At 41.2% G+C, this 25594-nt stretch overlaps 1 protein-coding gene across 2 annotated transcripts in view; it reads left to right on the top strand.

The window, feature by feature from the left end:
• cux2b (cut-like homeobox 2b) overlaps positions 1–25594 on the top strand; it is a 156325-nt gene that overhangs the window by 49942 nt on the left and 80789 nt on the right. For both annotated transcript variants that reach the window (XM_047381835.1, XM_047381836.1), the window contains exons 2-3: positions 9189–9299; positions 15888–15935. In XM_047381835.1, coding sequence (XP_047237791.1) covers positions 9189–9299; positions 15888–15935 — 159 coding nt within the window. The remainder of the gene's footprint in view (positions 1–9188; positions 9300–15887; positions 15936–25594) is intronic.

Below are 25594 nucleotides of genomic sequence, written 5' to 3' on the forward strand. Positions count from 1 at the left end.
CCCTTTAATGTAAGCAGTGGTTTTATTCCCTCTCTCCTCGCTCTATTTAGATTCATTTATTTTTGGTTCAAATGCTGTAAAATAAGAGTGTGGTGAGGAGAGGGAGGGTAAAAGAGCACTCTCTCTCTCAGACAGGTGGCCCCGGTTTATGTCGCCAGGCCCCCAGGGGCCCAGCAAAGTGAGCCTGAGCAAGAGGAGGGACCAGTTTGTGCGTGCTACACAGGTGGTGTGAAATGCAGTCCTCTCCCTGCACCTGAAATATTCAGATTCTTCCAGCGGCATCGCTTTGATCTCTCTGCAATCGACAAGGGAAATCGGGGAGCGTAGGGGGGAGTAAACAACAAAAACAAGAGGAAGAGCAGCGCACCTGAGAGCGAACAGATTGACATTTCTTAAGAGAGAATAAACAATCGCAGGTTAGCTGTGTTCAAGTGCTGCAGCTCATCGTTCCAGGTGAAAGTGGGCCATCACGGGGATGGCTGCATCTTTGGAGCCTTTCTCTCCTCCCACTAGCTGACCTCGATGGAGCTTCACAGGAAAATGTCCCCTGCAGTGCACTACTACCATTTTCCCCCCACTCTGATAGCTTTACAAAACAGGAAAACAAACCCCGTCTCCAATTTAGTATTTGTTCATCTTGACAGTGTTGCTGCTGTTTCAAATTTTAATGTGTCCCTTTGTAAAAAAAAATCACTTTGGAGACATGAATGTGTATTCCGACTAAAGTTAGCGTTTCTCCCAGGTTGTAATCCACCAGTCTGCTAATGAATCACAGGACTGTGTAATTAGTCACCCTGGATGTACCACACAGTGACAATAGACACCCTGATTGTAACCACAGTTTGAAAGCAGCAGAACAATGGTGGGACTTAATGATGATGTAAGGTGCTGTAATTGGGCTTCGTTTGGAGCATTCAGTCATAGATTGTAATTTGAAGATTTTAATGGGGGACATTAAAAGTTATTCATGGGATTCAGCATGGATACAGGATTGTTTCAAAGTGCCACAATAAGATGCTTTCCTGAGATCTCCTGATACTATTTAAAAAAGGAAAATTAAATTAGAGCCTCCCTGACCATACCAAGATGCGTTGGCATTGCATTTGTGAGAAGTAAAAAAAAAACGAAAAAAAAAAACGGCGTGTGCCCATGTCTTGAAGTGCTCATGTTAGAATTAAAGAGAGAGAAGTGTTGACAAGTAGGCTGTGCTCCAGTGCATCAGGCGCTAAAAACTCTCTGAATGAAGCAGGGTATGACGAATAATGGCTGACAACACCAGTCACACCTTTCGCTGATGATTTTAACGCTCACGCGCTTCTCCTTCCTTTTGTAAGATTTAGCATGCTGTTTGAAGACAGCCTGACTGACTGGGGATTAATTATTTTGGGTGATTTATCAAACTTTCAAGTCCAGAGTTTAGAAATGTGTCAAAATGAAATGTGATTTATTTCTTTTTGGCTTTGTCGGTAATTCCTGGTCTACATGGTGTCTACATGTTTCGGCGCATTGTAGCCAGCAGTAACTGTTATAGGGTGGACAGGTGCAGACTCTACAGTATATCTATCGGAAGACGTGGGGCAACAAATATTTGTGTCACAATGTAGAAAATATTTGTACCTTGATTTTTCTTTTTTGCTTTTGACATTTTTCAGTTTTTTTCTATTTAGCTTTTTCAATTTTGAATTGATGGCTGAGTCACTCAGAGTAGCAACACCAGTATGAGTGGTGTAGGGCTGATTTTTTTTTTTTCAGGTGGAGGGATGATTATTTGCACTTGGTTTACAGCCGCATGACGTGCACCCTAAATACTTGGTTTGACCATGATTTCACATTTTAAACTGGCTTTAGCTTCTCATGTTGGTGATTAGCACAGCAAGCATTGAGAAATTATCAGTTTCTGTGTGTTTATTCTTGAGAATGTGGATCCTCATCTTAACTGTAAGATTTTAAAGGTTGTCAACATTTCTAAATCCAGCTTGTTTCTTGGCATACAGAGCATGAAATCTCAAAAATATTAAACAAAGTGGCTTAACTGTTCTGTGGTCAGCCTTCCTTTTATCTGTTTTAACTCTTGCTCTCTTAATGCTAAACCACAGAGACAGACATGAATATAAAACATCCTTTGAAATGTGTTAAATATATATACTTTTTTATTTTATTGTTGAACACCTAACAGTTACAAAAATGACTGACTTTGAGTTTTCTTCACTCCATAACAGCCTCTAACTTGAAGTATTATTATCAGCTCAACTTTGTTGCAATTACATGTGGTACATTAACCAATTAAAAAAAAATGGGATATGTGAGTTTGGAATTAGCTGGTTACATATCAGGTCCATTGAAATTAAAAAGAATTAAATTAAAAGAATCTACAAAAGCAGCTTATGATCTCATGTAATACATTAGACCTGAATGTGCACTTTTTCCCCAATGACTGTATACATTGACATTATTGGCAATATGATGAAAATTCTCAACATGGTTTCCACAGAATGACACAGTGATCATAATGAATACATGTATTATGTTCTTTATCTGAGCAGTACCTAGCATCTTGGTGGTTGCTTTAGTGGTAAGACATTTCTGTATTCTTTCTCAGTGTTTCTGTGTGTCACAGTATTAGCTGAGCTCCATTCTTTTATGACTTGCAGCAATTTGAAGCAAAATCTTGGGATGATATGCACTCCGGATTTGACCTGCATGTGGTCTGACTGTATTATAATGCTGTTGTGAGTTGGAACAGCTTTCGCTAGTCTAATGGAGAGTAGAGAAGTGGCACTTTTTTGTAAACAGATGGAGAGAGATGCCAGGTGACTGCAGCCCCCCAAGAGTTTGCCTGTCAAAAGCCGCTTGCTCCGATTGAGTTCACAGTGCTGGGTCACACAGGTCAAAGGCTCCTCCCCCCCTTTTCTCTCCGGACGGTCCAATACACGCATGTGCCCACACACACACACACACACACACACACACACACACACACACACACACACACACACACACACACACACACACACACACACACACACATGCCATTGAAATAGTCTGTTTGTTGTGCCTTCAACGGCTGCTCAGTCGAAACAGGCCAGATAAGAATCCATTTTGGATCTTTACTATGGATAGACGCCAATATACGCCTTTCCTGCTCTCTCCCCCCTCTCCAAACCACTGCCAGTAATAATGTTGAGGCCAGACCAGACTGCAGTGATTGGGACTATTGATTGTGGTGCTTTGATTTATTGATCAGCGCACCCGCTCAAATGTGGTGTCTGAGATGTGGGGCTAATCTGAGGCAGCTATAGACAATCTTATGTCTTACAGAGAATGGGAGGCAATAAAGACTGTATGAAAGTAAGTACACTTATCTTAATCACAGAGCGGTCCCTGCTCTGCCTTGCTGCAGACCCCCAGCGTACAGATGTCAGAGCACATGTCTACCGAACCGCTCTTTTGTTGCGAGACCTAGCGTGCAAGACTGTGCGCTTTTGAATGGGTGTTCATGTGTGGTGGGGGGTTGTGAGGCAGTACAGTCACCAGGCAGAACAGAGTGGATCTATAAATTGATGGAATTCAAAGCCTCCAGCATCGATTACCATTATAACAAACAGCAGCACACAGAATGTCTGATTATTTTTAGACAAAGATTTTGTGCTCTCAGCAGCAATTTTGCTGATGCTGTCACACTTTCAGACATCTGCCTATGATTGCAATTAAATGGGATACAAAAAGAAAAATAATACCCCATCTGCATTTTCCCCTCTCTCCTCCTCTTTCCTGTGTTTTTCTTCTCTTTTAATTTGTGCTGTCCATGCCTATTCCACACAAAAGAGACTCACTCTACCTCATTTTTGCAGTACTTTGAAAGTTTTTTCCCCTCCAGTTGTCAACATTTTCCTCTATGGTTTGTCTTTGAGAAAGGCCAGAAAATAGCTTACGCGTAGAGATGTTATCAAGATGCATGAGGTTTAATGAATCAGTGTCAAATCTGCTCAGACACTATATGAGTTGCATTTAGCTAAAACCTAACTGCTCTTAGCACAGATTATCACATTATTTCTTAGAGAGATATAGTTTTGCTTCCATCAATGTAAAGTGTTTAAATGTCTCACATTTGTTGGTATTATATTTCTCTACATTTGTTGGCGATGTTGACATCTAAGTGTATAATGAATTTATTCAACACAGAAGATGAAAATATAAATGGCATTGGGTTCAAACAATGATCTTTTAGCAGTATTTTTGGGAAAACTGAAGAATCACAATTTCTGAAAAAGAAAGTGAATGTTTGACAAATAACTCAGTTTTATCAAATCTGCTATCAGTATGAATAATTCAGTCCACATCTCACTTGTCCATGGGTGCACTTTAGAGTTCAACTTTGGTTGATAGCATAAGGTCAGAACCTGTTTTTTTTAACAAAACCAAATAACTCACGGAGTAACAGCATATTCCTTCTGCTGCTGACATGTCATTCAGTTGCAAGTCCCATTTAGCCTGTTGGTCCTTTTAAAACCAATAAGATTGTTTTCTTGGTCTTTGTTTTCGAGTAAGAAGTCTCTAAAATTGCCATCCCCTGGCTTATTGACTCAAGCGCAACAGGACTGGTTCCATGCTCGTAATCTTTCGTTCCTGCCCCTCTAGTGCCTATGACAGCTCCACCCTCCCCAGAGGAAACTCATCAATTATGGCTGGATGTTTGACTGGCAGAGGCTTAATGACAGGCACTCTGTATTGACCAGACTGCCACACACTTAAAATCTGGTCCCAGTCTTTCTTCTTAAAACCTGTCAAATGATTTCTGAGAAGCCCCTTTTTGCACAGCAAGCTGTAACTCACCTCGTTTTGGAGTTGAGGAAAGCATCTGCACATTAATGAAGATTATTTCATGAAAGATGAAGCTCTCCATAATGAAGGCAGATAAGTGAATTATTTCAGAGGTCTCAAAGGTGCCCTAGTTGTAGGTTGAAATGGATCACATCTGATTAAGAGAAGGGGAAAAATCTTCTTTAGTACTTTTCCCTCCTGAGACGACAGTACTATTTCAGCAACACTATATTGCAGAGTTCCTCCCATCATCAGTCTGGAAAAGACAACCAAAGTAGCAAACAGTCTGTTCTGCCTCACTTCTTTCCAGAAGGACAGGCAGGAAGTTTCATTTGATGGGCTGTTGCCCAGGCTCCCCTCCCTCATAATGGTCTAGAAACTGTGGGGATGCTTTCAAAATAACCATGCTACAATGATTGCACTGTTTGACTTGCATACTGCATGAGTATCCAGCATTCTTATCATCCAAGCTGCAATAAAAGTGAACCCAGCTCTACACACAGGCCACAGAAGCACAAGCAGACTTAGAATCACCATACCGTTATATCTTAAGCAGTTTAAAAATCCACTCAACATCATTTCTAGAGGAATTTTCTATTGGCAAGATTAGCTGGTCTGGTGCCATTTGAATCTAACAGAGGTTGCCCACTTCTCTGAAAGCCCTCTCTAATCTCTAGCAAGGCTCATCCCAGATGGACTGTGAAAGGGAAAACAGAGATTTATAAAGTTCCGTCGCCTTATCCTGTACTGTAAAGTCCTTTTTCAGTGACAGCACTATTCACAAGGAATGCCACACTAGCCAACCCTATTCTAGATATTTGGATACTTTATTAGGAGTTTAATTAAATGATAGGGGTATGGAAACCAGCAATTTTGAACTTTTTTTTATTTCTAAAGAGAATAAGACCTGCGGTTTCTGAGGTAGTGAAGTTCAGTTTTGTGTTTTATGGACAAAGCAGTTTGCCTTCAGTTCCAGTATGAGAATCTATTAACATTTGTCAGAAGGGTTAAGCTTCTGGGATAGTTTCTTATCTTGCCACATTAGCTGGTATATGTTAAAACATGCATTACAGGAATCAATATGTGAAGAAATGAAGTGCATTTGGTGGAATATAAAATCCCGTTACATCTATGTGGTATGTGTGTCGCTATACAATACTGTTTTATATAGTGACTGTGAATTGGGTGGAAGGGTTAGGAATTCAGAGTTCTACTGCATCAGAATGGGGCATGTTACTTTTGTCATGACCTTACTGTCTTGTTATATATTTTTTTCCAAACATGGATCTGAAGATGAACATTCAATGCATTTTACACAGAAAATGAGTGCCTCCAACTGGTAAATAATTTTTAACTACATTATTCAGGTTATAGGCCAGGCTGTGGTCAGTTGGAGCTGCTCCGATCAGACATCAGTGCAGACAGTGGCTTCATAGTAAAGCATAGAATGAGGTTAAGTGAGGTTATTCTTGCATCATTGCTGCGTCACATGTACCATACATCTGGCATCTTGGAGGTGTTATGATTGTGCCACAAAATATTTCAACATGTCAAAAAAACTGTGGCAGCTTGGCTTAGATAGTGATAAAGATTTTTATGCTACAATATTCAATGCTTAAGAAAGCGATGCTGAAGCTTTATTTATGTAAGGCATCTTATCTTTCTACACCATCGAAATGCAGTGAAAAAATTGCAGTAGTGTGATGGAGTATTAGTCTCTGTGGTTAATTGGTAATACATCTGAGCATTTGGGATTTCCTGAGGATTGCAAGTATCGCATAATTTAGAGTTTCAGTTTCATGTTCCAGGCCATTAGTCAAATACAGTGGAAAGGCGAATGTAATGCCAAATTACCATGAGATGATATTTAAGTTGTTTTACGAACTTATTTTATTTTTTTGCATATGTAATCTAGCTGCATACAGTTGCAACCCATCCAAACAGTTCTTACTTTCAGTTCTCAGTATTATCATTTCATTCACACTTTTACAGTTTTATGGCAGAGAAACAGAATGCAACACATTAATCAAAGATGTTTTAACATATGTTAATATGTCAAAAATCTGTTCTGTTATGAGATAATTCAGGTAGTCAGGTATTCTTGATTTTTCTTATGTCAGTAAAATTAAGTGAAACCCAAATCCTTAGCTGACTGATCCTGTAGGTACCTATGTCATCCTGAATATCACTTCAGGAGCATCAAAAACTTTATAAGTGCCTGAATGCAATTACCTAAATTGTTGAACTACTCTTGTGAATTTTCTATTTCTGTATATGTCCAGTTCTAGCACTCAAATTGTTCAAACAATTTGAGTGCTAGATTTAGTGTTCAAATGCACTTTTGGTTTTGACGCGTTGAATACCAGGGAGGACATTTCTTTGTGGAGCTAGCCAATGGAACCACCATTATATTTTCTCAGCTCAGGTTGTGTGTTTTTGTTTTCTTTTTTTGTCTTGTGATGTACAGAAAAGATGAGAGCATAGGGAACAAAAAGGAAAGGTGAAGATTAAAGATATCCTATAAAGTGGGATTAGTGGCCTATTAGGACATAATGTCAGAGTTTTAGTGTCACATGTGGTTGGTATAAATCTTTTAATCAGGCTGGTACCTGGAACCATAGTACCTGATCCTTGATTAGGACTCTGATTGGATACTTGGACTTCAGTCAGGATGTAGAGGATTTATGGGTAGCAAAGATAAAGGGCACTGCTTGCTATCGCTTACTTGAGTTTAGGGTTAGTTTGAGTCAGTTAATATAAAAGCCTGGTTTTATTTAGCTTAATTTGCAGGATATCCAGCCAACTACCATCCTTTTGTTCCTTAATTTAACCAATCAAAGGCCACAACTAAATTTAAGTCTCAAGTGTTGTGTTCAAAATCTAAATCCTGATCTTTGTTAGTCCTCCTTGCCTAGGTCGTAAACACAAAAGGCCCATAAATATCTACCATTAACAAAAAAAGGTTGTAGAAAATTACCCAGTCTGTTGAAATGTGAAGAATAATTTTTTTGCATCTCTTACTTTTATCTCCTTACTCATCTCTACTTTAAGCGTCGTCTGTATCGCCTGTCCAGGGACCTGAACCAGCAGCCCTTCAATTAACAGCTGCTTCTCTGACCGACAGTCTTCCACCATCCCACGAGGCTGCCCCCGTTAAAGTTTCATCTTTCCATTTCCTTCTCTTGTCTTGCTTTGTGAGATGATTTATTAAACTGCCTTTAACTAAGACTGCAGATTAATTAAAACACAGTCAATTTAATTTCCCAGCGTCATATATGAATTTGCAGTGATAATTGAATCCCCTACTCTATTTTTTATATTTTAACCAAAAGAGGCTCCTCATCAATTACTGATAATCACAGTCAGAACGAAGTGGGGCCTAACAGCCAGTTGTCTATGCTAGTCCGGCTCAGCACAGAGAAGCAGAGTTGGAATCAGTTTTCCTTTTTTTTCTGTTTGCTGAAAGGGTTGGGAATTGGATGACTGATCAATAATATTGGATTTGTGGATGGCATGCAGAGCAGCTGAGTCCAGCATGAATGCAAGGTTCTAATGAAGCACATACTACGCAGACAACTTTGAATAGTGGATCAGACATGTTGCTGGGGAGGAACTTGGATTTGGCATAACATAGATATGTAAACAAGCAATGTGCAGCAGCATTAATGGAATAGCAATAGGGGCTGTTGCTGCGGCAGAAGGGTCATTTGGTTAAATCTATGAAGGCTGCTGTCGTGTATTGACAATCTATGCAGAATCAATATAAGGATTGGTACAGGTCGAAGGGATATGGATTGAAAAGAGGCTGAAAATAGATCAGAGCTGTGGTAATTACGGCAGAAAGCAAGGCCATTGTGTGCCAGAATCAGGTCTCGGCCAAGCTCATAAAACAACGCTTCATTTTAGAAGGAAGCTCTGTGTGTTGGTAAGAGTGTTTGTCAGGTTATTGGGTCTTTACACGTGACTCCTCCTCACCTCCTCCCCTCCTCCTCCTCACTCTCTCCATGTCTCTGCCCCCTTCCTCTCGTCCCACTTGCTCGCTGGTGCTCTATAGCTGTTGCAAGTGTATTGATTATTTCAAATACTGATTATCTAAAAGGCCTTCTGCTACTGTAGGCATTGGATTTATTTTGGCTTAATTATTTATGGGCCAGGGCTAGCTGTAAGTATTGCTGCTGTGAGATCATGAAGGATTAGATTGTTAATATTCAGCAGTGTATTTTTATTTATGTTCACTCGAAGCTATACCGGATGAGCTTTGGCAGGCCACATAAAAAGAAAAAAAACCTGTGTGCCTTTTCTTTACTCTCCCCACCCCCCCTTAACATTTCTCTCTCTTTCTCTCTTCCATTTTTGTGTTTTTGCAGAGGGAGCTAAACTCTGTTGCCTCTGAGCTGGCCGGTCGACAGGAGGAGAGCGAACATTCCCACAAGCACCTGGTAGAGCTAAGCAGGGAGTTCAAGAGAAATGTCCCAGAGGTGAGTCTAGCACCCTGCCCCCCATTATCTCAGCCGTATGTGTCATTTTCCTCATCTTCACCTCAGCAGGTACCGGCTGCCTAAAACAGTGGTGCAGCTTGAGCCCCCGTGTGTACTTATCAATGGGGAATTATATACAGCTTTTGGAAAATCTGCATCAAAGGACTGTTTGCTACAAGTTCAGGTACTTCATGAATAGTCACAGATAACTCCCCTCTGTTGTAGCTGAGTTAATATTTAAATGCTAAGGGATTGTATTAGCCTCTGGCTTGGACTGATGAGAGTCCAGGGGGCCCATTTACAAACACAAAGCCCAACTTTGAGAAAAAGTTACTTAGCTGTCTGAACTGGTAGCCATTTAGAAATTCCTGCAACAGGAACTAATATGAACCTGCGTTGAGAGGCACTCTTGAAACAAGCTATCCTGAATACAACTAAGGCTGAGTGCCCTTCTGCACTCACCATTGCACATATTACATTAAATTTCATCTTTTTGTTCTGTGCCTTAACATTGAGAAAAAATTTATACAACTGCTGTTATGAAAAGTAGTGTGTTTTTAGGCATTAAAAATTAATCAGTAACTCTGGTCAAGTTAAAACAAATAGGGCATTATTTTAAGAATTTGGCTAATTTCTGGAAGGAATAGAGATTTCAGTTAAACTTTTTATTTTTATTTTTCTGCCCATAAAAGATGCTATAGATTTGACTTCACTTACCCTTAATTCGCAAAAAATATGTTATTGAGGCTAGTGTGAGCAGACTTTTATTGTAAATGCTTATGTTATTAATATTGTACCTGTGGTACATGACATACAACTGTCTCCTCCTAGTCAACATTCTTTGTTTTCAGATTGAGCCTTACAAAAGAGGAATCTTGGCGGACATGAATTCTCTGCACAAATAAACTTGATTGTATGAATAAGGGCTGCACAATATATTGCAAAAGTATCTTTATCATAGTATCACCATATGCATTATCAATATAACAAAGAACTCCTTGGACAGCAATAAATATCATCTAATTAAATAAGTACCATACATTTAGGTTCTCTATAACAGTAATGTATTTGGTGATGATTATTGTTTAATGCAGCAGAAACTACAGCCAAGCTGCTTCAAAGCCAAAATTGCAGATGATGCAGATGTAACTTGTTCAATAAAACCATGTTGTTGACATTGAAATAATGAATTTCTTTGGAGAGAGTTATCTGTCTGGGCTCTATGTTTGTAATGTACCAAAAGTAGAAAGACATGCACATTAAGTATTTGTTTATCACAAGTCATTGTATAATTCCCAAACATTCACACATACCACATACCACTTGTTTACACAATATTGTTCTAGCTTATGAGGGCTGTAAGGATAAATCAAGCTTATGACAGAACCCTATATAAAATAGTCAGTTCACCAGAATAATTAGATTTTATGTATATTTGTAGAAAATGAAGACTCTGCTATAGGGATAGGCAGATCTCTAATGGCTTCCTGGACCTCCCTTTCCACCTCCACTCGGGACACAGACAACTTGACGGTTTCAGGAAGGATAAACTCCTCTTCACCCGCAGACTGAGATTCTTCAGGCTCTTGAATTCGGGATAGGGCATCAGGTTTGCCATTTTCATTCCTGGCCTGTAAGATAGGAAGAAATTAAAACGACCAAAAAACAAAGCCCACCTAACCTGTCTGGGGTTTAGCCATTTTGCTAATTTCAGGTACTCCAAGTTCTTATGGTCAGTCCACACCATAAACGGCTCCTTAGTCCCTTCCAGCCAATGTCTCCACTCAGTCAACGCCAATTTGACAGCCAATAATTCTGTCTCCCACGTCGTAATTCCGCTCAGTCTGTGACAGAGTCCTTGAAAAGAAGGCACATGGGTGAACACAATCATCCTCACCTCTTTGGCTTAATACAGCTCCGACCCCAGTGCTTGAGGCATCCACCTCCACGATAAACTGTCTCTCTGGGTCAGGAGACCGTAACACTGGAGCTGACGTGAAGAGTTCCTTTAACCTATTGAAGGCCTTCTCTGCATCCTTATTCCACAAAATGTCACCTTGGAAGAGGTAAGAGCGTTTAGGGGAGTAGCAACCAGGCTGTAATTTCTAATAAACCTCCTATAGAAATTAGCGAAGCCCAGAAATCTTTGAAGCTGCTTGAGATCAGTTGGAACAGGCCATTCCAATACGGCCTTAACCTTGGAGGGGTCGACAAGCACTTGATCTGGGGAAATGATGAAGCCCAAAAAGGAAGTGGTAGTTATGTGGAACTCACATTTCTCTGCCTTGACGAACAACTGGTTTTGGAGAAGACGCAGGAGAACAGCTCTGACATGTTTTCTGTGGGTTTCCAGATCTTGAGAATAAATCAGTATGTCATCAAGATAAACAAATACGAATTGACCCACCATGTCTCTTAGAACGTCATTGACCAATGACTGAAAAACTGCAGGAGTGTTAGTAAGTCCACATGGCATGACCTTGTATTCATAATGGCCCGTAGGCGTGTTGAAAAACATTTTCCACTCATCTCCTTCTCTGATTCGGACTAGATGATATGCATTCCTTAGATCCAGCTTGGAAAATATCTTGGGTCCCTGGATCTGATCAAAAGCTGTGTTCATGAGTGGTAAAGGGTATCTATTTTTAATTGTTATCTCATTAAGGCCATGGTCTCAATGAACCATCCTTCTTCCCAACAAAAAAGAAACTGGCTTTAATGCCTCATCAACATAACTCTTCATGGCCCTGTGCTCTGGACCAGACAATGAATAGGTTCTGCCTTTAGGGGGTGATGTGCCAGGAAGCAAATCAATAGCACAATCATAAGGTCTATGGGGTGGCAGAGCTGTGGCCTTGATTTTATTAAAAACCTCCTTTAAATCATGGTATTCTCGCGGTACCTTGGATAAATCCGGATAGGTCTCCTCAACCTCATTCTCCACACTGACCTCCGTAGCAGCAGACAAAAGACAGTCAGCGAAACATGACTCAGACCAACCCAAAACTTCTTTTTTCTTCCAGTCGATGTGAGGGTGTGTTTCTGCAACCAGGAGGCCCCTAGGACTACAGGAAGTTCAGGGGAATTAATGATCATGAAAGTTACTTTTTCTTGATGATTACCTCCAACTGTTAAGGTAATCTCTGTCCTGAGATGTGAACTGTTCATGGTTTGACTATCCAAAGCTAGCACGTTTCTTGTTTCTGCTGACTGAATAAGATTTATGCAGTTCTTATTTGCAAATGTTTCGTCCATGAATTCAGTATCTGCCCCTGAATCAATAAACATGGCCCCCTGGAGAGACAAAGAAGAGGTTTGAAAATGGGCAGGAAACAAGAAGGAGGAGGCAGGTAGTTGACTTCGGCTCAGTAGAGACCTCCCTTCCTCTGCTGAGCCTGTCCTCTTAGTGGACACCTGAGTGCTAAAAGTCCCTTGTCTCCACAATAAAAACAGAGCTTGAATCTTCTCCGACGATCTTTCTCCTCAGGGGTAATCTTGGTTCTGCCCAATTGCATGGGCTCACAATTATCATTTTCCTCAGTGAGAGGTGACCAACTCCTTCTCTCATACCGGTGTGCAGAAACCTGAGTTAATGATGAGCGACCCTTCTCATGGCGGTTCTCCTTCCTTCTCTCTGCCATCCGAATATCAATGCGAGCAGCCAAATCCTTGAGTTGTTTCAGGGAAGAAGGATAGTCACGGGTCGCTAGCTCATCCTTGATGTCTTCGTTTAATCCTTTCATGAATGTATCCATTTGTGCTGCCTCATTCCAACGGCTCTCTGCAGCCAACAAATGAAAGTCAATTATATAGGTCGAGACAGGTTGATCACCCTGTTTGAGGGACAATAATCCTCTTGCGGCCTCACGACTTGGAATTACCGGGTCAAAAACTCGAATGAGTTCCTTGGAAAAAGTTTCATAAAGATCACAAGATGCAGACCTGTTATGCCATTCAGCAGTTCACTGTTTTGCCTTTCCTGCCAGCAGAGATATAACAAACGCCACCTTGGAACGTTCAGTGGGAAAGGATGACGGCTGAAACTCAAAATGAATTTCACACTGAGTTAGAAAAGCTCGACATTGGTCTGAGTCTCCCCTGAACATCTCAGGCGGAGAGAGGCGTGGCTCCCTTATCTCTGCTGTAGTCCGTGTTACTTGGGCGTGGTTTCTTTGTGACGGTGGCGGCTCAGAGACAAGATTGCCAGAACGTAATGTGGAAATTATTTCCTCCATGCCGGAATCCAACCAGGAAAGGGTCTCATCAACGTGGGTACGCCACTGTTGTGCTGGCGATGGGTCCATTTTTGGCCAGATTTTTCTGCTATGAATCAGAAAAAGGCGGACCCAAGATTCAGCCAGACACAGTACTGAAAGTTTAAAAGGTTTACTCAGCCACAGGAAAACGTCACACTGGTAACACTCCTCACAGCTTCCAGAAATCACTGAGGCAGAAAGATGGATTAGTGACTTGTAGTCTCTCCAGATTTTGCAGGGATCAGAAAAGCCACTAACCTGCTTTTGTCTTGAGTGGAACTTGAAACCCAGAGGGGAAACCTCAGTGGGTGGCAGGCGGTGATCTCCACAGCACAGGTAAGAAGTGACTCCAGGCTGAATAATTCGAGGGCTAGGCTGGCTCAATAATCCAAGGACAGAAACAGGGTCAACGATCGGAACAAGAGGTGTCAGGCAAGGGGCAGGCAGAGGCATAAACCAGATGCAGGAAACAAGGTCGACAACCAACATCCAAATAGTCTGACAGGGAGCAGGCAGAGGCATAAATCCAAAAGGCAAGGCAAGGTCAAGAACAATGATCAGACAGGAAGGAACGCTGGATATCTACTCACACGGTGGCTTTCAAAAATCTGGCACCGTCTGCTTGTCAGAGTCAGTATATATCAGGGAAGACACAGGTGCTTGGCATTCCATAGATTGCACTACACTGCAGCAGCCACCAGGTGCATCTAATCTGCTGATTGCAGCCAGGGAGACAGGGTAGAGCAGACGTGCCAGAATCATAACAGACTCCCCGTGGTGTCACAAATTAAAACTTCAATCTGTAATCAGTGTAGAATTCCAATCCAGATCTACCTGGTTTATATATTTGGCTTCTTTCTAGGTATTTAAAAATGGTGGAGACTTCTCCAAAACATTTGTAACTGAGCCCAGATAGCTCAGTTAACCAGCTCTGTCAAAACAACATGGCATAACTAAAAATGTACTTTATTTCTTACTTCAAAATAAAAGTCTCAACCATAGATAAACCAGGGTGGCAAGCTTGAAGCAATCACCATTATACCCAGGGCTCATTTTAGCTTAGACCTACAGGAATGATAATGTCATATGCTGACAGCAAGTTCAGAAAGTTAAAATATCGTGATGTTCCATAAGATCTCATTCCACCGTTACTTGATACTGAAATTAAAGTTGTTTTGCATTTATTGACATCTTGTGGTCAAACTGAAGATAGCAAACCCCTTTCACTTCTATCTGGCAACGAATTTTACCAGTACTGGTAGTCTATACATGTTGAGGATAATGCAATAATCTTTATGCATAACTGATCAGAAAAAAATAGTAGGATTAGTTTTTTTTAATTTTTTTATTTCTCTTATCACATTTTAACTTTGCTTATTTGTGTTTTTGCTGTTTTGCTGCCCCATGTTTTTATTTGGGCCCCAAACCTAGGGGATCTAAATGGTTTGTTTGAAGTAAATAAAAAATAATTTTGGCTAAGGGATCATATACTGAATTGAGCATCTACAATTTGATGCTAGTAATGTTACTACACAGCTTTACTTTAAGCAGGAGGTTCTGTTAAACACTAAATTGCGTCAGACAGTTTTGTCCCTTTAAATCATAAGCTGGTAACCCATCTTACTGTAATGTCAGTTTGCATTAGGCAAACCAAAATGTCATTATTGTTTTGCATACAGTGCTAATACCTGCTGAGATGCCATCTGTGCATCACTGTGCGTCAACTTTTCTTTTCTTCTCCGTTACAGTAAGACTCTGTCCCTTTGCTCCATCTTACTTTTAAAGGTGGATTGAACTAAATGCAACAAGAGATAAATCTATGAAAGAAATAGATATGATTTTGTCCCTTTTTATAATTTTCTGTGATTTAGTCATCTATTGACTTTTGGCTGAAGTCAAAGAGAATATTTTTATGTTTTATAAATGAACCCTGAGGCTATTTGCTGTGCTGCCTCCCTATCTTAGTTGGAGTGTTTGGTGTCGTGCTGGAATCTTGTCAGCATAATGCAGGCGTTTAAGACAGGATCAGGCTGTCACCGCTGGCAGCACAATCCCCTTACCTGTAAATGGGAGAGCTTGCACAAGTCAGGTTTTCTGAGCTCTACAGCAAGCTATTGGAAAGCCCTATTTTCTAGCATCCCCACTCAAACCCTATGAATTTAATATCCTCGCCCTACAAAACTATAGACATCACTGGAACCTTAAAGATGTTTTAGTCGACTTTCTTCCAGAGTTGTTTGTGCCTCCCAGGGGCCAATCTGATTTGCTGAGCAGGTGTAGCATGTATGCAATAAAATATGCTGAGACAGATTACTTTTTTATGTGTGCATAGGAAGTCCGGGAGTTGGTGGCACCTGTTCTCAAGAGTTTCCAGGCGCAGGTGAGTCGCATGTATCTGCATCTTCTATCTTACAGGCTCTGCAGAGTCAGGAAACCACTAAATGCTTTTTATTGATGATTTCCTTTATTTCTATTCCACAAATATTACATAAAGCAGACTCTCCTGTTGGATACTATATGAACATTGACCAGAACAGATTGCTGTGCTTCTTGAATGAATGATTTGGTAGAGAAATCCATGGCGTACTTTTCGTGTTACTGCTCATCTAGTGCTTATTGACTGATGCCTTTTCTGTCAAAGGGAAGTAGCATCTATCTGCCATTAGATGATCAGATATCTTCTCATATTTTCTTGGCTGAGACAAGCCCTCATTTCCTGTTGTGATGGTACATTCACTGTGCCCTCTCTGACGTCGCCATATTGAAAAAGTCATCTGATACCTACAAAGATTCTGCTCCAGCCATTAAACCAAGGTCATAAATCACATTTGTGAGCTGCGTTATGGTCCGCAAAGCAAAGGCTTATGGAAATGATACCGCAAATATGTTTCCAGTCTTGTTCTCCCCCCCACTATACTCCCTCTCAGCACGAACCTGAAAGCCCTATCATCTGTAAACATGAGAACACTCAGCATGGATTGTTCAGATCTCTTGGAAGTGATTATTGGCAGCTCCATTTTAATGCTTTCTAATTGGCTATGCCAAAGCAGCCATGTTCCCGAGCAGGGGCTATTGTGCTCCGTGCTACACTCTCCAGTGTTCTGTGGTTGATTTCTATGCTAATTGAATTACTCCTACTGAAAAGTTGCAGAAATATCTGAATCACCCGTCCATATCTTTATTGTGTAAACAGGAACCCAAAGGATTAATTTAAACACCATTGATGTCTGACAACTGGGATTTGAAAGCTGCCTTATAGTAGATAAAATAGATGGCTGATAAAGAGTGATGATTTAAAAGAAAATCTCCATCTTCTTTTTAGCTGCAGGCCTCTCTGGGTACCTCCTGGTCTCTCTTGTGTAACTTGATAAGTGCACTTGCTGACTGAGGAAGCAGACTCATGTACAGATAAGAAGTTCCTGTACAAATATCATTGGGACTGATTAATGTCTGTTTTTAAACCTGCATTTAAAATGTTCTATTTTCATTGTAGACTGATAATAAAACATCAACAGTTTTTTAAAATAAGAATCGATTGCATAAGTTTGAATTTATGATGGATTTTCTTTTATTCACAAAGCATCAAAATCATACATTATGTTAAATGCCTATTAGCAAACTGCATTGAAACCACACACCACTTATAGTTAAAATTCTAGCAGGTTTGATTGAGGTAGAGGTAATCAAAATTCAGTGGTTTCCGGGCAGGACCCCACTTTAAAGTATCGTCCATACATTTTCAGTCTGGCCTAGCTCAGGCTTACGCTTGATGTAACCCAGCTATCTCCACCAGTACTGATGTGACTGGGATTACAGGTCCTTCTCAAAATATTAGCATATTGTGATAAAGTTCATTATTTTCCATAATGTCTTGATGAAAATTTAACATTCATATATTTTAGATTCATTGCACACTAACTGAAATATTTCAGGTCTTTTATTGTCTTAATACGGATGATTTTGGCATACAGCTCATGAAAACCCAAAATTCCTATCTCACAAAATTAGCATATCATTAAAAGGGTCTCTAAACGAGCTATAAACCTAATCATCTGAATCAACGAGTTAACTCTAAACACCTGCAAAAGATTCCTGAGGCCTTTAAAACTCCCAGCCTGGTTCATCACTCAAAACCCCAATCATGGGTAAGACTGCCGACCTGACTGCTGTCCAGAAGGCCACTATTGACACCCTCAAGCAAGAGGGTAAGACACAGAAAGACATTTCTGAACGAATAGGCTGTTCCCAGAGTGCTGTATCACGGCACCTCAGTGGGAAGTCTGTGGGAAGGAAAAAGTGTGGCAGAAAACGCTGCACAACGAGAAGAGGTGACCGGACCCTGAGGAAGATTGTGGAGAAGGGCCGATTCCAGACCTTGGGGGACCTGCGGAAGCAGTGGACTGAGTCTGGAGTAGAAACATCCAGAGCCACAGTGCACAGGCGTGTGCAGGAAATGGGCTACAGGTGCCGCATTCCCCAGGTCAAGCCACGTTTGAACCAGAAACAGCGGCAGAAGCGCCTGACCTGGGCTACAGAGAAGCAGCACTGGACTGTTGCTCAGTGGTCCAAAGTACTTTTTTCAGATGAAAGCAAATTTTGCATGTCATTCGGAAATCAAGGTGCCAGAGTCTGGAGGAAGACTGGGGAGAAGGAAATGCCAAAATGCCAGAAGTCCAGTGTCAAGTACCCACAGTCAGTGATGGTCTGGGGTGCCGTGTCAGCTGCTGGTGTTGGTCCACTGTGTTTTATCAAGGGCAGGGTCAATGCAGCTAGCTATCAGGAGATTTTGGAGCACTTCATGCTTCCATCTGCTGAAAAGCTTTATGGAGAGGAAGATTTCATTTTTCAGCACGACCTGGCACCTGCTCACAGTGCCAAAACCACTGGTAAATGGTTTACTGACCATGGTATCACTGTGCTCAATTGGCCTGCCAACTCTCCTGACCTGAACCCCATAGAGAATCTGTGGGATATTGTGAAGAGAACGTTGAGAGACTCAAGACCCAACACTCTGGATGAGCTAAAGGCCGCTATCGAAGCATCCTGGGCCTCCATAAGACACATAAAACACTTTTTTGTTTTTGGTCGGATGAAATATGCTAATTTTGTGAGATAGGAATTTTGGGTTTTCATGAGCTGTATGCCAAAATCATCCGTATTAAGACAATAAAAGACCTGAAATATTTCAGTTAGTGTGCAATGAATCTAAAATATATGAATGTTAAATTTTCATCAAGACATTATGGAAAATAATGAACTTTATCACAATATGCTAATATTTTGAGAAGGACCTGTATATTCCTGTTGCAACAACCGATTGTGTCCAAGTTTCAACCAACTAACTGTTGATTTGAGGTCAAGCTGAAGTATTTGAAGCTAGTTCTCCATCTGGATTTGTCCACCCAACTTGCACAATGCACCAGCACCCCTGGCAATGAAACAGAAGCTTGAAGCCACTGTTCAGCCATTCTCCAAATTGCTTCAAATGAACTACCATTTTTAATATGAAGAGTGAGCATATATCCAGCCAGAACTATGCCAGGACTTTGGTCATAACTATAGAAATCATGTAGTTTCTTAATATATTTAAGCCTGTATCTATAATGATGGCTATACGTAGATAATAGAAAATGCAGGATAAATTCAAAATTGTTCATCCAATTCTAGATGATGAAAATCATGGAAGTTGCTTGTTGTATATTCATCATTCCAAAATGGAGAAAGAACAGTTTTATGTGCAGATTTATTGACATTCATATCCATCAGTGTGTGAAAACTTCTCACTGACACTGTGTAGTTTTTCATTTTGGTTGGGGAGGTGAAGCGTGCAGCTCCGCGCAGCACAACACTGTAATCCTCTGGTGTTTTCTGATACACTTTGACCTTATTGGTAATGTCAAATAGCTTGCAGAGGCTCGTGAACTTTACCAGCAGTAGTCTGCACGACCTCAGCGTGAGATGTGGGACCTCGACCTGCTGCTGCTGTGGTGTTGTGGGGGGGTTTGGGGTTGTAAGTGTAAAGAGGAGGCTGGAGTTGGACAGGCTGTGTGGTTCGGATTAGACTAAGGCTTCCCTGCAGCTGTGCCGTACAGGTGGCAAATGACAGAGAAGACCTGCCATGTGTGTGTGTGTGTGTGTGTTTGTTTGGATACATACGTGTGAGAACAAACTGGGTCCTTGCTTCCCCATCAACCCCTCCCCCTCAACCTCAGTTCGGAGGCCCAGAGGAGTGCCTCGTGGTATTTGGACCCTCATCATGCCACTTCTAAAGGAGAAGTCGGCTCCTTTGAAGTGTTTGCAACATGACAGGTTCCCTTTCTTTTCTTTTTTCATTTCAGTGTTCCCCACCCACTTTCTCTCTCTTCTCCCGTTCAATCTTGCCTTCTAATTATCACTAACCAGGCGACTGATTAGAAACATGTTGCCGACCTAGTTTTTCTGCAGAGCTGGAGGAGGAGAAAGGGTTAATCCCAGAGCTGGTGGCTGTCATTGGTCGCTTCCCTCCTTCTTCTCCTCTTTTCGTTCCGCTCTCCTCTTTCGCTGGAAGTTTGCTAATGAGGTCCCGTCAGAGCTGAGGAGAGGTGTTAATTTGGCCTTGTGAAGTAGGAAGGAGATTAAGGACTGTGAGGAGTTGAGTTTACGGCTTAAAATACACCGCTGTCCTTATTAATCCACAGGGCCCCTGAGAGACCAGCGTTTTTGGTTTTATAATGAACACTGTCTTATAATGAAGGTAATTTTAATAAAAATTTACAGGGAGGAAGCAGACATGGTACATGTCTCTGTGGTCTTGGGCACACCTTTGGGGCTGAGGGATATGACGGTGATTTCTCAAATAACCGATCGCAGGAGAGTCGGGCCCATTGGACCTCGCTCTTCGCAGAACTTTCACTCAGACTTCTCTCTGCCCTCTGAACATACACTAAACAGTCTCACCAAGACTTTGTGGGCTTCTCAATGCAATTTACACCTCCCTTTCACTTTAGTGTGTAAACTCCCCTCAGGATAAACCTTTGTGAGGCAGAGAGAAGAGAAAGAAAGAACAGTGACTGATTTCTTTTGCATCTCTTCCAGAGAGGCAGATTCCTCCTAGCATCCGAAGCATCGGGCCAAAATTAACAAGTCATTCTATTTTTCTCCTCTCTTTTTGATGTCGTTTTGTGCTCTCAGAATAAGAAAACAGCAGTATGGTTCCCTAATTACTGAATCTTGCTTTACAATGATAATCCGTGGAGTAATTTAGCGTGCACAATGAGAGCTGTGGTGGTTGCGCAGATGGAGATTCTGATAAATAGTTTGTAACGTGTAATTAGCAGCTCTGCCGGTTACATACCATTAACCCCTCAAGCCCAGGAATCATTATTGGGCCTCATTATCAAGCAGCAAGGTACGATCGAGCTGACTAGACATCAAAAACATCAAACAGCTATTAAAGCACAGCGAACCGGGGGCCGGTGGACACCTGTTTATGAGTCTAACAGTGCCATTCCTTCCCCTGAGGTTCGAGAGGGATAGTGTGAGGTTAGACAATGTTTTTTATGCTGTTTATGTTTTTGCGGTTGTTGCTTGTTGTTTTTGAGCAGCTTTTGGGAGGTATTTTGAAGACACAGCAGTTTTCTTTCTCCTCAAAACTATTATTGGCGAATGGCTGCAGTTTTATCTGTGTTCCTAAGATTTCACACTCTAAAAAAAGTTATACTTGTATGATCTGTATGATGAATGACAGCAGCAATACAACAAATGCAATAAATAGAGATACACCAGTCATGAATTTGTTGCCAATTTGTGGTCTCTGACCTTTGGAAAGATTTGACTTGCTGATACCAACTTTAGCAGATTCTGAATTTTCTTTCAGAACTATCAATTTGATGGCCACTTTTTTAGATACACCAGGCTGCTACAAGGATGGAATAGATAAAAAAAAAATCTGTTGGAAGGACTCCTTAGAGATTTTGATTGCATCATGCAATTACTGCACATCCATGATGCAAATCTTCTGTTAAACTACTTTTCTAAGGAGCTCATTTGGACTAAAGTCGTGTGACTGGAAGCCGTTGGAGTAGAGTGAACGTGTTTTCATGTTCAAGAAACTAGTTGGAGATGATTTGAGCTTTATGACATTGTGCATTATCTTGCTGGAAATAACATTCAGAAGATGGGTAGATGGTTGGTCACAAAGGGAAAAACATCTATAATTAGTTAGGCTGCAGCATTTAGACAATGTTTAGTTGGTACTAAGGGGCCCAGAGTATACAGAAAATATATTTCCCACACCATTACACCAGCAGCAGCCTAAACCATTGATACAAGGCCAGTTGGATTCATGCTGTCAAGTTGCTAATGTCAAATCCTAATCCTATCATCTTGATGTTTCCTTTGACAAAGAGTTAATTTTTCTACCTCCAAGCTGGATAAACTTGAATGCTTAATGGATTCGAGGCATAGCAGGTGATGTGTATCTGTGTAATGAGGGAGGGTGTGGCCTATAGAGGTCAACACTCTGTGTCAAAGTGTGCATAATTATTAGGCAACTTCTTTTCTTTTGGCAAAATGGACCATAAAATATTTAGCTGTCTCTGAAAAGTCAAAAATTACCAAAAGTCTTTCAGAGGGATGCAGCACTCTTGAAATTGCTAAGATATTGGGGCATGATCACAGAACCATCAAATGTTTTGTTGCAAATAGTCAACAGGTTCGTAAGAAGTTCGCAAGAAAAAAGCTGCAAATTAATTAAGGATTTTAGAAGAATCTAGCGTAAAACTACCAGGAACCCATTCTCTTCCAGTACTGTCATATTCCATAACTGCAACCTACTTGGAGTGAAGGTGTTAAGGATGAAAAACATGGCCTGTTCAAGTGATCAGGCAAGGACAGAGGCCAGGTTTTTCATCCGTCTGAACAGTGTCTGGGAGGCTGTGGTTGCTGCTGTAGAAAAAGTTGATCATCAACAGATCAAGAAACTGACAGACTCCATGAATGGAAGGCTTACCACTGTCATTGAAAAGAAGGGTGGCTATATTGGTCACTGATTTTTTAATTTTTAATTTTATTTTATGTCACAAATGTTTATTAGAACATTTTTGAAGTTGTTTGTTTATTATTCTCACCTAAATAAATGACAATAAAAAAGTGAGACGGGAAATTTGTTCTTCATTTAGTTGCATAACAATTCTGCACAATAATAGTTGCCAGACACACGCAAACACCATGAGGGGGGGTTGTGCTTACGGGGCACAGCATGTTCCCCGGGCTTCTGCCATATTGGGTGGGGACTGGGTCGAGGGATTGCCATGGGGTCTCTGACGGCTGCAGGGGCTGCGCTGGGCTGTGGTGGGTGTTTCACCCTCTAGACCTCTCGGGGAATACAGTGTGCCCCTCCTACCTTCATCCCTCCGTGTTCTGGCTGCTGTGGTGCACTGGTGCTTGTCCAACATGTTGGGTGCTCTTGGGGCCACTACTTCTTGATGCCAGGCGGTCTTTATGCTGAGGCTTGCACATGATTATTCAAAATGGTTAAAGTTCATACATACATAGGTTACTAAAATATACCTACCTTGATGCTGGATTTAATTTGGAATTAATAGTTAATCAGGCAATTTAGGATAAAGATATTCTTTTTGTAGAGCAAAAGTGCCCTGGCACATGTAGGCAGCCATCTGCTTCATATGATATGCTTGAAACGGACACGTAAAAAAAAAGAAGACCAATGATGAAAATTATATCTGTACTGCTGAGTTTGTTTGTGGTGTGCTTACAATAAAATTGGGGACGTGGGGGGGCCCAACTAACACACTCTATGTATGATAACAAAACACATGTAACTTGACCCGCTTAACATATTACAATGTGCTGACAGAACATAAACACACAAAGAGATGGCCACACCGTCACTGAATATAATGGCTATCGTTACAGAAGCCAAGTGGATTATTCATTTAGTCACACGGGGAACAGTAACAGGTCTGAAATGCTGCATTTCCCTCCATGTGTCAGAGTCACTCAAACATGGGTCAAAAATCCCTGCATGGTCTAAGACATAACAGTAACATAGTTAAGCCGATAAACTGACAGTAGCGCAACCAAGCTAAGTTTTGACCGAAGTTAGCAGCCTATTTGTTATGTGGAAGTATGTGGAGTTATGTGGAAAACTTTAAGCCTACTATTAAATTTATCACAAGCAGATTCTCGAGTAACATTGTATGTATATGATAGATTAACAGGACTTATTGTAACTTACCTTTAAAAGAATATCAGTGTGGTGAGTCTTAATATTTGTGGTATTTTCCTATTTTCCTACCTAGTTTGTAGCATTTACCGCCTTCTCTCTCTGCAATATATTTGTTTTTTCTTTTGGATGGATCATATCTAAAGCCTTTCGTGGTTTTCTTTGCAAAATGTGTCGCGGTCGCCATGGTACATCATTAAATTAATAAACTGGGTGTGACCAGACAAGGCTAGAGTGGAGCAGCATTGCTGATAGTTTTTAGCTTTTGACTGACAGATTACATGCACAACAGGCAGGAAAGTCATGCATGTTGAACGTCTGACTGATCACCCACTAACATTTTCGTCAAGTCTCATCTAGTCAATGAAAACTCACACGTCTTGCCATGTTTTAGTCATCAAAAAGCCATGTTCAGCTTGTCATCGTCTCTCTATTGTCGTGAAATAAAGGGGAGTCTAAAAAATAATTTAATCATTGTCATTGTTGAAGAAAACAACACTGCCTGATAGCCCTTAGGTACGTTGCATTCACAGATTTATTCTTTTGTTTTTCAGCTGGTGTGTCACCGGTTAGGGTTTAGCAAAGTAAAAATCATCCAGTTATGGTTAGGAGCTGATCCCATGGTTCATCTCTTGCCAAATATTTATGTGCGTTTCTTCCTTAATTATCAGAGACAAATACAGAGCATTACAAACTTCTGTGAACCTTTTATAAAGAGGATCTGGCCGATGTGGAGGAGTTGATGTTGAAGTGCTAAAGATCTTTCTCACAGTGACTTACCCAAAGCTTGCCTTCCATGCTTCCAAGCAAGGAGGTAGACAAACTATTTTTGATGATCCATCGAGAGGCGAGAAGTTCTTCCTCCTTTTTGACTAATCCCTGAAGGAAATAATTTCTCTTGAATGTATGAATATGTTATGAATAGTTGAATGAATCAAAGAATCAAGGATGATAATTAATTACAGCGTGATGATAAAAGGCTGTGGGTGTTATGACGCAAGCTTCCTCTGTGACATTATGAGAGGCTCCGTAATTACCTTTCTGCACGAGCCAGCGCTCCTGGCAGTGCTGGTGGTGAGAGTGCCGCTCATTGAGTGAGTCTAACGGTCATAAAGCTTTTCCCTGCCTAATTGTCTGAGGGACTCTATGGCACTTTCATAGATGAGGGACTGCACCGTTAGGAAAAATGCTTGGCGACACTACAGCTTTTCCAGCTCAATGAAGACAGATCTTCATCACGGGCTAAACCTTGGGCTTATTAGGTACAGATTGCCTGAGCGGATGGCTAACTTGGGAAGGTGGTGTCAGAATGAGTGAGCAGCACTTTCATACAGTCTGATACAGTTTTAAAAGGCAGGCTAGTGCGGATTTCTGTGTACATCATATATTATGGACTCATAATTCTGTACCAGTAAACTAGATCCCTGCCTTCGAGTTGGCTCTGAATATACCCTTTGCGTTATTATTCATGCTCTACCTTATGTAAGGGGCATTTACGACACCGTCAACACTCTTACTCCCACTCTCCCATCTTCTCTCACCTGCCCCCTGGCTGTGACCAGACTGCTCCACACTGGGCTGACGAGGTTTCTCTAATGTCTGTCTGCTGCTTGACTGTCAGGCTCATTGAGCAGCGGTCTAGGTCCAGGATCTCAAGGCCATTACCAATTCACAGCACGTCTGGGTCTCCAGCCTATTGTGGGGGGAACATAATGGGCTCTGGGGCCATGTAAACCACTGGCTTTCTGCTCCAAGTTTATCACTTGTGTCCTCTTCATACTAAGAGCAGTGAATGAAGGTGGGAGGCAGGAAGG

The sequence above is a fragment of the Girardinichthys multiradiatus genome, chromosome 12 (genome assembly GCF_021462225.1).
Source record: "Girardinichthys multiradiatus isolate DD_20200921_A chromosome 12, DD_fGirMul_XY1, whole genome shotgun sequence".
Taxonomy (NCBI): Eukaryota; Metazoa; Chordata; class Actinopteri; order Cyprinodontiformes; family Goodeidae; genus Girardinichthys; species Girardinichthys multiradiatus.